The sequence below is a fragment of the Trachemys scripta genome, chromosome 10 (genome assembly GCF_013100865.1).
Source record: "Trachemys scripta elegans isolate TJP31775 chromosome 10, CAS_Tse_1.0, whole genome shotgun sequence".
NCBI classification, from domain to species: Eukaryota; Metazoa; Chordata; order Testudines; family Emydidae; genus Trachemys; species Trachemys scripta.
This window is the reverse complement of record NC_048307.1, coordinates 34,391,841-34,404,091: the sequence shown is the minus strand read 5'-3', so window position 1 is coordinate 34,404,091 and position 12,251 is coordinate 34,391,841. Positions and strand designations below refer to the sequence as shown.

The 12,251-nt window shown below is 54.3% G+C and overlaps 1 protein-coding gene across 1 annotated transcript in view; it reads right to left on the bottom strand.

The window, feature by feature from the left end:
• The window catches only part of LOC117883489 (glucagon receptor-like), a 47,634-nt gene that overhangs the window by 3,677 nt on the left and 31,706 nt on the right, over positions 1 to 12,251 (bottom strand). Inside the window, exons 5-13 of the mRNA XM_034782752.1 lie at positions 8,176 to 8,297; positions 7,408 to 7,514; positions 6,884 to 7,040; positions 5,591 to 5,750; positions 4,793 to 4,853; positions 3,625 to 3,694; positions 2,642 to 2,730; positions 1,173 to 1,311; positions 215 to 256 (exon numbers count right to left, since the gene is read on the bottom strand). Coding sequence (XP_034638643.1) covers positions 215 to 256; positions 1,173 to 1,311; positions 2,642 to 2,730; positions 3,625 to 3,694; positions 4,793 to 4,853; positions 5,591 to 5,750; positions 6,884 to 7,040; positions 7,408 to 7,514; positions 8,176 to 8,297 — 947 coding nt within the window. The remainder of the gene's footprint in view (positions 1 to 214; positions 257 to 1,172; positions 1,312 to 2,641; positions 2,731 to 3,624; positions 3,695 to 4,792; positions 4,854 to 5,590; positions 5,751 to 6,883; positions 7,041 to 7,407; positions 7,515 to 8,175; positions 8,298 to 12,251) is intronic.

The following is a 12,251-nucleotide window of genomic DNA, read 5'->3' as shown; positions in this document are numbered from 1 at the left end:
TCCTAACCACTCAGGATATCCAGTGGTGCATGGTCTCTGTATTCAGGACACAGCAAATCAGCAGTAGCTTGGCAGGAGAGTAATGAAGAGAAGCCCAAGAGAGAGACCCAGGGTTGGGCTACAGAGCACAACTCCGGGTTAGAGCCCTGACTGCAGGTGTTTCCAGGGCCAGAGAGCAACCCCCCAGCAGGGAGCAGGACAAAGTGGTACCTACCTCTTTATTGGCAAAACAGTACAACACGGCAACCAGGAAACCCTGGAAAGAGAGCACAGGGGTGAGCCAGGCAGCACAGCAACCCTCCTGCCCATTGAGAAGATAGCTGGCAGGCCCTGGCAGCTGCTGTTCAGTGCATCCCACAGGGCCAGTTTCCGGGATGCAGCTGGCTTCAGCTAGAGGGGAAAACCCTCCCGCACCGTGATGCAGCGGCAACCCCTCCCGACATGCTCACCTAAGTCACAATCCCCCCAGCCAGTCCCGCTGCAGTGTTACAACAGGACAGGGAGGGTACGGTTCCTGAGGGGCAGCCCTCGGCCTACAGGGGACAGGCCCTTGGCCTGTGCCTGCCATGACCACGCACTGCCCAAATGGGGTTCTCCCTCCAGTGCATGTGGATGCCATTGCCAGCCCAGCATGCAGGCATGTACACCTCTCTAACAGCAGGCAGGGATGGGCCTGCTATTTCCAGGCTGCTCCAGGTGATGGGATGAGGCGGGTAGAGCCCAGGAGCACCAGGCCAGCCATGCAGGGCAGTTACATGCTGAAAGGGGCGGGCCGAGCAGACACAGTCAGAGGTGATTGGAGTGTGGCATAGCGCGACACTTCAGCTGCCAGACGCTGATTTGCACCTCATCGCTGCCGGAACGGTTTCGCAGGGGCCATTAGTCCAGGACATGGCCCAGCCTGCCTCCAGCCCAAGGAAGGCAGGTGACTGTGTGGGTCCTGGGGGCTCCTGAGCAGCAGCCCAGCTCAATGCCCCACTGCCCCACAACACCAGCAGTGGGGCCAGGGGAGGGGCTGCAGCTTGGCTAGCGGGGCTGATGGGCTAATGTGAACAGGCTGGAGAGAAAAGGGCCATGCTTTCCCCTGGGTGATGGTGGCACAAGGGAGGGGAAGAGGAGACAGGCTTTCTGCTCCTGCCTGAGGCGGGGCTGCCCCAGCGCTCCCGGCTCACCTGGAAAGAGTTGAGGAACAGCGTGAAGAAGACTTTGATGTAACGCAGGATGCCTGTGGTCTGCTCATCCGTGGCAAAGATGAAGACCACCTCGTGGATCCCGAAGAGGGGGATGAGGGTCAGCGTGGCCTTGGCCAGCCTGAAAGAGGACAAGATCCCCCTCCCAGAGTTCATATGGAAGGGTCGGGGGGTCCCTATGTTCAGAGGGGCAGGAAAGCGGGGGTGGTATGTGAGGAGAAATATGGTAACATCTGTGCTGAGGACCAGAGGAGATAGATGGAGTGCTAGTCCCAGCCTGGCCTAAGGGCCTGGGGTCTCACGTAGGGGGGTAATCGCTGCCTGCCCTGCCTGGGATTGGGGAGGATTCACGAGCTACCAGCCGTGTGGTGCTTTGGAGCTGGGAATCGTTACTGCCCAGGCTCAGCCTGAGCCCGCATGGGACAGCGGAGAGTTGGCTGTTGGCAAGCAGATGCTGCTTGGGGAGGAGCTGGGAGGCTTTGCTGGGGGGGGGCTGCCCTGTGTGAAATGGGAAGAGATGTTCTTCCAGACCCTACAGGGGTCAGTGAACCCACCCACCCAAACACCACCGTTGCCCTTGCTTGCAGCCACTCCTGCCCGAAAGGGCAACAGGTCCCAGCATGCCGTGCGGTCAGGCTGCTCAGCTGAGATGGAGCATGGCAAACTGGGATCGGTGCTTGGCATGGGCAACGGTGGCCACAATGAACTCCATTTGGTACCAATGATGGAGGAGCCACGAGCCACACCTCCACATTGATAATGAGACCCTCAAGTCAGGCAAGTGGGTGGTACAGCTTTGGCATCCTAGCCTGTAGGCGTATATGGGGGGAGGGAGTGTTCAGGGCCTGTGATACTGTGATACACAGGTCAGACTTGATCTGTTGTGCGCACGCACACAGACATGCACACACACAGACACACACCCTGTGCTAACAGCCACTTGCTAACACAACCTGCTGTAATGGCTAACAAAACCTCAGTCCTATTTGCATGACAGTGGGTTGCGTGGCCAGACCTCCGAGGGCACGTCTACACTGCATTGTGAACCTGGGCTCGGACTCTGATTTGAGCCCAACCCCCACTATGGTCCACACACAAATCTGTCCAACTCAGACAGCAAGCACTCAAGCCCTGAGTCCCACGAGGGGATGGGTCTGAGCCTGCATCCCACTGGGACTGGGGTCCAAGCCCTATCATTTTGCAATGTGGACGGAGCTCAAGCCATAGACCTGGCTCAGGCGGTCTGTGTAGTGCGGGATGGAGGTGCTAGCGGGTCCAGGCTTCCAATGCAGTGTGGACACAAGCGCAGGCAGGCTTGGACACACCGAGTCCACATGCGTGGGTCCCACCGACCTGGATTTACAATGCAGGGGAGCTAGATCCAGAATGGCCGGCGCAATAGGCACCCATTGGGAAGTCATTCCCAGCAGGCGCACACACAGACAGCTCACCGGAGCTTGTAGTCTGCATAGCCTTTCTGGTTGGCACGCAGCTTGGCCAGGATCACCTTCAGAATCCTCATGAAGATCAGCAGGTTGATCTGTGGGGGGAGGACGCGGAGGGTTACTTCTACATTTATCCAGGGGGCCCTGCATATTGTCTGGGCCAGCCTTGGAGGGGTGTAGGCTGAGTACCCCCCTTTATCCTTCCTGGGCTCCCTGGGTCACTCTGACAGTGACGGCCTCTGAGGGCAGGGGCAGCTGAGCATGAAAGGAAGTGGGTCACGCTCAGCACCTCTGGAGGAATGAGGGGAAGGGACGTGCAGGGAGTAACAGTGAAGTCAGGAATATCTGTGGGGCAGGGAGCACCATGAACGTCCCCAGAGACTCAACAGCGAGCCCATCGGCACGGCCTGGGGAGCCACTCAGCCTCCACTAGACTCACACAGCCCTTTCCAAGCATGCACTGGGCTCAACAGAACATGTGGGATGGCGTCTCTGGGGTCCTGACTCTGCTTGCCCCAACATCCAGGTCAGGAATCTGGAGGGGCCGGGGCCAGGACCCCGGACCCCACATATGGGTGTTTCTCTTTTAATCAGAGGGGTTCAATTGGGTTAGTTACTTGGCGGGGACAAGTCTCCTTTCTTTGTCACCCCCTAGTGGTTAGACAAGGGGACTGCAAGCCAGGAGGTGTAGGCGCTTGCTCCTGACTGGCTGAGTGCTCCCCAGAGCCTCAGTTTCCCCAGCTGTTCAGTGGGATAATGATCCTGAGCTCCCTCGCAGGGCAGGCTCGTGGGAAAGTCGCTAGGGAAGGGTGCAGTGCTGTGGATTAGGGATGGTGATTTCTACAGCAGGAGCTGCTCCTGTCCTTGGGCCATGTTCAATCTCTGAGCTGAGCCAGACTATCAGTGACTGCAAGAGACTAATTGCTGTCATCTGAGAGACACCATGCCTCGTATGTGACCCCCGATCACAGACCTCTGAGATCACCTACCAGGGACGCCAGCAGGATGGGAATCCTGATGATCCACCAGTAGGCCATGTTCTCATTCAGAGCCCAGCACCTGTGGCACAAGAGAGGCATGCTGTTAAACACCGGGGAGCCAGCGGGCAGGAGAGCCGTGCTTCATACACAGCAGAGCGGGGCCAGTGAAAGCACTGCCACTGTATCACTGGGACATCCCGACCCATTGGACAGAGGCGCTGCCCCTCAGCACCGAAGGCCCAGGAATGACTATCACCAGCTGTGCCAGCCTGCCCATTTTCCAGGGGTTGGAATCCTTTCCCATCTCACCCACCCCCGGAGCTAAACTGTCTGCTTCCAGCAGGGGCCAGGGCAGGGACTGCAGGAGCCTGGTGAGCTGTGGGCTAGTGAAAGAATCTCTTTCCCTGCCCCACACTCTGGAGGGTGCCTCAGATTCTGCCACAGCGGGAGCTTGGAAGGTCAGGCCTGTGCTTCCCTGATGGCTGGAGCTCGCTACCCCCAGGAGTCAGCCCACAAGTCCCACTGCCAGGCTAGGGATGGGCTTCTTTTTATGTCTCCTCCTGATGGTCTTGGCTGGGCTATTGAGGCTGAGAGCTTATCCCCAATAGCTCCGTGGCTTGGAAGATGGAGCCGTTCACTCCTGGGCCCAGTTCCAGGGGCCCAGGTCAGCAGTGACCAGCCCCGTTTGGTGACCTGTGGGAGATCAGCTGGGTGGGTCTTTGCTCTGCTCCCACTATGCAGAGACCATCCCAGAAAGCACCTCCAAGCACAGCACTCATGACTAGGGTGACCAGATGTCACAATTTTATAGGGACAGTAACTATTTTTGAATATTTTTCTTATATAGGCTCCTATTACTACCCACCCCATCCCGATTTTTCACACTTGCTGTCTGGTCACCCTACTCATGACCAGCCCTGCCCCACCAGCGGGGCCAAGCACTGACCAAACCCTGAGGCTGAGCTCTTCCCTCACCCCTAGGAGAGTCACACCAGGCCGGGGTGGGCCATGGCAGTGAAGGAATCAGATGCCTCTCTCCCCAGCAGTCAATGCACGTTGGTTTCAGTGTAAGAGCTCTCCCTGCCTTTCCCATGGCTGCTCTGTACTAGAACCCAGGTGGTGCGAAGCATGGAGCCTGGCTTGCTGGGGGAGTGGAGCGAGGAGCGTCTGCACTTACTCTGCATTCTCCTTCAGGTACTTGGCCACCAGCCACGGCACCACGAACACCACGGGGGTTCCTGCAAGTCACACAGCAAACCCTGTGAAGTCCAAGCACCTGCCTGAGCTGAGACGGCAGCTCTCACAAACTGAGGGAATGTCCTACCCCCTCTCCCCTCCCTGATCCAGGCAGGGACCTGCTCCTGCCCTCCGGGGGATTCTCATCCCTGGGGGACTGAGGACAGGCCACAACCCCAAGCCTTCACTTTCCCCACCTAGCAAGGGTTTTCTGTGTCATGCATGCACCACTAGGGGTCACCACTCATCCATGTCACTAAGTTCTTAACCCTCCTGGTGAGGCGCTATCAGCGTTGAGCAGTGATCCTGCTTTAGGGGTATGAGCTGCTGTCTGATGGGCATATAGAACCGAATGGAAACCACTTGGGTGTCAGTCCATTGCCAAGTTGCCCAGGTGGGGAACCTGGTGGCTATTTGCCCACTTGGCTGAGTCTCTGCCCTCTTGGAGCACCCCACATCCCCCTGTGCTCCCCGATACGTCCTCTGTAATTCTAGTACTCACTTTGGCAAACACCATACACACGTACCACCAGACCCCTGCCCGCCCAGGCCCCCACGCCTGCCCACACATGCTACCTGACCACACCACAGGCACACACCCAACTCACCCATGCCATATGCATCCCCACACTGCCTACCCACACCTCATGCTCACACCCTCACCATGCTGCCTCCTCATGTGCACACACACACACACGCCCAGGCCACCATTCACACTCACTCCCATTCTCCTTCTCACCCCAGCCTAGGTACAGGTAGAGCGTGTAGTAGTTCTTCTCGGAAAACACCGCGCCAATCAGAAGCTTGTACAGGTAGACAGCTTCCACCAGAAACCAGTAGTGATTGGCTAGAATGCAGTATTGCATCACGACTTGAGCCACCCGGCAGCCAACTGCAGCCTGTGGAGAGGAGCCCCAGAGAGAGAGAGAAAGTGACTGTGCAGGAAGAGGAGACTAGGATGCTCTGAGCTGGGGACCTGGGACTAGAAGTGCAGCCAGTTGGGATATGCCTAGAGCACTGTCTATTCCCACCAGGGAGTCTCCATTAACCAGCACACTCTGTGCCCCCCATGACACAAGGCATGGCCCGCCACTGGGTAGGCTAACATGGATGTGACCAGGAGTCGCAGGGAGATCCAGGCTACATCACCCCACTGGAGGGCGCTCTCCCCTGCTGCTCTGGTGATTCTGTTCACATCCAGGGCTTCATCTCCCAGAGCAAAGTGCCCAACTCTCATCCCGTCAGAGACACGGCCAGGCAGGCTATTGGGGAGAGACAGGAGAGAAGACACAGCGGATCTTGGCCAGCAGGGGAAATATCATCACTTGGCTCAGAGATAGGGTGTGGGAAGCATTTGCAGGGGGCAGGTCGTTTGTTAATGAAATAACAACAACCAGTTCTATGGCACTTTTCTATCATGACCCCCATTTTACAGATGGGGAAACTGAGGCACAGAAAGGGGACACGATGTGCCCGAGATCACCCACTAGCAAAGCCAGGAAGAGAACCTGAGTCTCCTGAGTGCCAAGCCAGTGCTCCAGCCACTGAGCTGCCCCACCCTGAGGAAGGGGGAAGGAATCCATCAACTCAGGTTGTGGTAGGCCAGTGAAGAATTTTCCCTGCTTTGTTGGGTGGAGGTTTTTAAGCTCACATACATATTGTGGTGCTGATTTAGGATCCTCAATAGCTTTTAAAAATTCACCTGTGGGAGACTGGCAGAACCCCCCTCCGGCTGACACAATAGATGCACCTGTCCAGAGGGTCCTTCTGAGTGCTCCCAGGTCCACCTAGTGGTTGGGGCTGGGGGTGCAATCCCTGGGTGCTGGTGGATCTGAGCGCTGACTGGCACTCAGATCCACCAGCACCCAGAGATCGCATCCCCAGCCCCAAGTCAAGCCTCCCTGCCCAACTGTCAGGCTATGAACCTGGGCACAGCAGGTAGCCACCATGGCTAGCCAGGGAGGGGGGCGCAGGCATTGGCAGTTAGATTCCACCCCCACCCAAGGAGAATTTGGTTTCTTGGTGGGCTTGCCTCGTTGCTCAGCAGCGCTTCCCAGTCAGACACATGCAGGATTTCCATGCCCCACCGCTTCTCCAGCAGCGCATCTTTGACAATCACCGAAATGGCCCGCAGCCCAAAGGAGGCAAAGAGGTTTGCGTGTATGTAGTTGCGGGTGCAGCGGAGTTTCCTAGGCCCAGAGAGAGAGATGGCTTTCAGCGCTGGAGAGCTGAGAAAAAAGAATGTACCTTCTCCCTGCATCACGCACTGCAGGCCAGGGGGGAGAAGCACTGGCTGGGAGGAGCGCTCGGCTACTGCCATCCGACCCTCTCCAAGCAGGATTAGGGAAAGCAGCAGGAGGGCTAACTGTGCCAAACTCACAGCTCATTCACTGTCTGCTTGCCACAGCAGGAGGCACTGTAATGCCTGCAATGCTAGAGTCAGTTGCAGCAGCACTGCACACAGTGCCCAGCACAGGATCATCCCACTGGAGAGCCCCGCCGCATGCCCTGCCCATGCAGCACACACAGCACCTGTGCCCCAGGCTCAGGCCCTACCTGAAGATGGTGAGGATGAGGAGGGCGGAGACCAGCGCCAGGAGCGACAGCGAGTATCCCACCGTGTAGAGCACCTTGAAACTCACCATCAGCTGGCGGGCCCCTTCCTGGCATGGGCAAAGGGGACCCGGTGAGGCAGACAGTCAGTTCTGCCACTCCCACCCCCACCAGCCTCCCCGCACTCCGAGCGCCTACTGGGGGACACACTAGCCCTGCTGAAACAGAGTCCCGTGGGATGGTGGGCTTGGGTCCCTGGCCCCAGCTCAGCCTGACCTCACACCCTCCCCACCCCAGGGAGCTGAGTTCTGAGCTCCCCAGCTGGCGAGGACCTCTGAATGGCCTCCACAATGACCCGGGAGTGGGGCTGAGGGGCTCAGTGGGAAGCTGTGACCACCCCAGCCCCAGCCAGACAATGGGATTCATTGGGGAGAGGAGAGCAGGGAGGGGGGTTCAGCACCCCAAGAAGGGGTAGGCAGCATGTGACTCAGCAGAGGTGGGGAGGGAGCTGTGCACTTGTGTTTTCATTGAACTCTATTTCTGAATAGTCTCTCCTTCCCACCAGGTGTTATAACACATCCATCCCCACTCCCCTCCTCCTGTGCGTTATTACATCCCGCCACCACCTATCCCTCTTGTTTCAGGCTCCTGTGTCCCCCACTCCCCAACACCAACACACCTCCCAGCCCAACCCACCCCACGCCACTGGGATGTCAGGGGGCTGGCATGGACAGAGCTGGGGGCACCCCCCATCAGGAACAGCAGCCTCACCTCCTCCATAGTGGACTCCATCTCCTCCTCGCACTGGGAGTAGTCCCTCCATGGCTGCGTGCCATTCACCATCACCCACTGCCCATCCGGCCCACACTTGCGGCTCACTAGCCCGTGTTTCACTGCAGACACAGAGCGCACCAGGGTCACCTTTCAGGCTGACTGCCTTCCCCTCAGACAAAAGCCTGATCCCCCAGGCTCCCCACAACTGGCAATCCTGGGGACCGTTATAATATGTATAATAAACCAGCCTCTAAGAGGAGTATGTCTGCAGTGTTGTAGCCATGTTGAGCTCAGATATTAGAGAGACAAGGTGGGTGAGATGGTATCTTTTACTGGACCAACTTCTGTTGATGAGAGAGACAAGCTTTCCAGCTCCACAGAGCTCTGCTTCAGGCCTGGCAAAGAAATCGGGGAAATAGGCAGATAGTTAAAGAAGGAAATGTATGGCTGTTCTAGAGTTGTGTTGTGCGTTGTTGGCAACTGTGGAGCTATTGCCAGGATAGATGAGTGTTGGCTGACTAAAGAGACCGTTAATACTCAAAGAAGTTGGAGTACATTTGGTTTAAGCCAGTGGTTCTCAAAGCCGGTCCGCCACTTGTTCAGGGAAAGCCCCTAGCAGGCCAGGTTGATTTGTTTACCTGCTGCGTCCGCAGGTTCGGCCGATCGCGGCTCCCACTGGCCGCGGTTCGCTGCTGCAAGCCAATGGGAGCTGCGGGAAGTGGCGCGGACTGAGGGATGTGCCAGCCACCCTTCCTGCAGCCCCCACTGATCTAGAGTGGCGAACCGCAGCCAGTGGGAGCTGCGATCGGCCGAACCTGCGGACGTGGCAGGTAAACAAACCAACCCGGCCCACCAGGGGCTTTCCCTGAACAAGCGGCGGACCAGCTTTGAGAACCACTGGTTTAAGCTACAATCTATGGTGATGAGGTGGAGCCGACCCCTCAATGAAGACAAAAGGAAAGCGTGTGTTAGTATGTACGTTAGTATCCTCACAAACACCAGGGAAATGGCTGCAACCTTTGGGACCATTTTACCATTTAATCCGCAAACTTGGGCAGAATACTGCAAAATATTATCTTATTTTGGCACTGCTAATGCTATGACAGATGAAGGTAAGCAGAAAGCTATCACATTCAGCAGTGTAGGGGCCTGTTAACCCCTGAAAAGCCTGTAGATGAAACTTTTGATGAGCTAGTAAATCTGTTAAAAAAACATTTCAACCCAACAGCCAGTGAAACAGGAGAACGATTTAAGTTTAACTCTCGGTCAAGGAAATCGGGGGAGACAGTAGGAGAATTTGTGGCAGGACTGAGGAGGCTCCCTCAAGATTGCAATTATGGTGTAACTCTGACACAGATGCCAAGAGACAGATTAGTTTGTGGCATTAATGATGCCAGAATGCAAAGGAGATTATTGTCTGGACACAGTTAACATTTGAAACAGTTCTGAAATCAGCCCAGGCTATGGAATCTGCAAAGAAAAACGTACAGGATTTACAAACACAAGTCACAGAAGCCTTCAGAAGAGCATTCAGGAAACACAAGGTACTGTGCACAAAATTGCCAGGCAACCTGGGAAAGTGATCCAATCAGTAGCAGGGAGTGTTATTGTGGAGGCAAACACACCCCAAATGTCTGCAGATTTAAACATAAAAAATGTCACATTTACAGATTGACTGGGCATGTTAGAAGACTGTGTCAAAATAAAACCAAGCAAGCAGAGGCATAAAACCATGATGAAAAGCAGCCTCATAGCCACAGTACCTTTCATGTACTGAAGAAGGAAAGCAATGAAAAAGAAGAGGAGGAAGTGACTAATCCTATCTATAGTATAACTGAAACAAATATTCCTAAAGTAGATCCCATTCATATTAGACTAACTGTAAGTGGGGGGGAAATGCACGGTTTGAACTCAAATACGGGATGTAGCATGATTATTATGAGCCAAGAAGCATGTGAGACCTTGTGGAAAGATAGCAAACCATCTCCAGTGCAGAAACGTAGGATAAAATGAAACACTGGAGAAGCAATAAAGATACTGGGAGCCACCAATGCAAAGGTTTCCCACCAGAGCCAAATAAGGCATCCACCATTGCTTGTGACTGAAGGCACTGACCCAAAGTTGCTCGGTCAAGGATGGTTGGATGACCTTTCACTGGACTGGAAGGGAAAAGTGCATCACTTGAAATCAGAAAATGATCTAGTTCTGGAAACTGTTTTAAATACATATAAGGAGTATTTAAAGATGAACGGGGCACCTTAAAAGGCATGACTGCTAAAAATCTACATAAATGTCACACCTTGTTATTTCAAACCCAGATCTGTACCCTCTGTTATGAAACAAAAAGTAGAAATTTAATTAAAAAAACTAGAGGCCACTGGTATTATTGAGCCTGTTCTTCTTTCGTATGGCATTTGAAAAGCAACAGTCTGGGATTATAACTGAATCTGGCGAATCAAAAGCCATTCTAATGCTTTGAGCCCGGTGGATCCCACTTATGCCACCACCATAACTGGGAATGGGACAGTTGTCCATAATGTGTTGCATGGTTTGTACCTCACCACAGTTACAATTCGGTGATTCTTTGATTTTTCCATCAGTGAAGGAGATAGACACACCTTCCGCGTGTTGTCCGCATGAGGTTGAGCACAGTCTGCTGCCAATGGGGAAGGCATTCAATCAGGTCTTTGTTTGGGACATCACAAGCATCCCAGAATTTGAACCAGTGAGTGCTGGTGTCCTTTCCATTGGCCTTTAGCATTGTGGATCCAGAAAGTTTTCTGAATGGGCTGCACCAATAGTACCAGTGTTAAAGCCAGACGGCACCGTACGCATATTTGGGGACTGTAAATTGCCTGTAAAGAGGGTCTCACAATTAGAACAGTACTCAGTTCCAAAGCCTGTTTGCAGTTTTAGCAGGAGCTATGTTAGTCACTCCCTAGAGAGGAGGGGAGTTGGCTAGGTACAAGGAGGAGTTCTAGGGGGGAGTAAGCCCTGGGATCCTGCCTTGGACTGCAGACTCAGGCAAGAAGCCGAGAGGGGTGAAGTAATCATGGGGAGCGGAGATGGGCCAGAAAATAGAGAAAAGAGTTAGGAAAGAGGCCAAGGCATGGCAACAGGTTGGAGGTTGAGCAGACTGCAGTTGCTGAGCATGGGGTCCCTGGGCTGGAACCTGGAGTAGTGGGCAGGCCTGGGTTCCCCTGCCAGCCGCTAGGAAAGTGGCACAGACTTGGCAGTGGATCAGAAGACTGCCTGAGACAGTTGGTCCAGTGGGACTTTGATACCCTGGAAAGGGAGGACTATAGTGACCTAGCGGGGTCAAGTCATGAAGAGGGAACACCCCAAATCCAGAGAGAGGGATTGCAGAGCTAGCAAATGAGCAATGGAAGGGGGGCACCAGACCAGATGAGAACTAACCCCCCATATGTAGCCACAAGGAGGCACCACAGCAGTGAGTGTACCCCACGGCAGGCAGTATATTTGGATGGCATACTAATGACAGATACCACTGACATAAAATAGTTACAACATCTAGCAAAAGTGCTAAAAGGGCTAATGAAAGCAGGTGCGTGCCTAAAAAGGGATCAGTCTTCCTTCCTGGTACATGAAGTGATATGCTTGGGATATAACGTGGATGCCCCGGGACTACACCCAGTGAGAGATAAAGTCAAAGGAATTCAGTATGCCTCTGTACTTAGCATATATCAGAGCTGCAGTCCTCAGAAGTCCCGGTCCATTATCAAGCTGCTAAAAAACCGTTCTTGACTTGTGATGCATCTCTTTATGGAATTGGAGCCATTTTAGTTCACCAGATGGTGGATGAATCAGAGCAATCAATTGGATTTGTATCCCGGACTCTGTCTTCTGCTGAACATAATTATTCACAGCTATATTGAGAAGGATTAGCTGTTATCTTTGGGGTACAGAAGTCTCACAAATATATATATGAGAGCATAGGTTTATAATCTGCACCGATCACAACCCCCTCCTCTCCGGGTTTAATGAGACAAAGGCTGTGCCACAAATGGCATCTCCCAGAATCCAGAGGCGGGCGCTGACATTAAGAGCCTCTG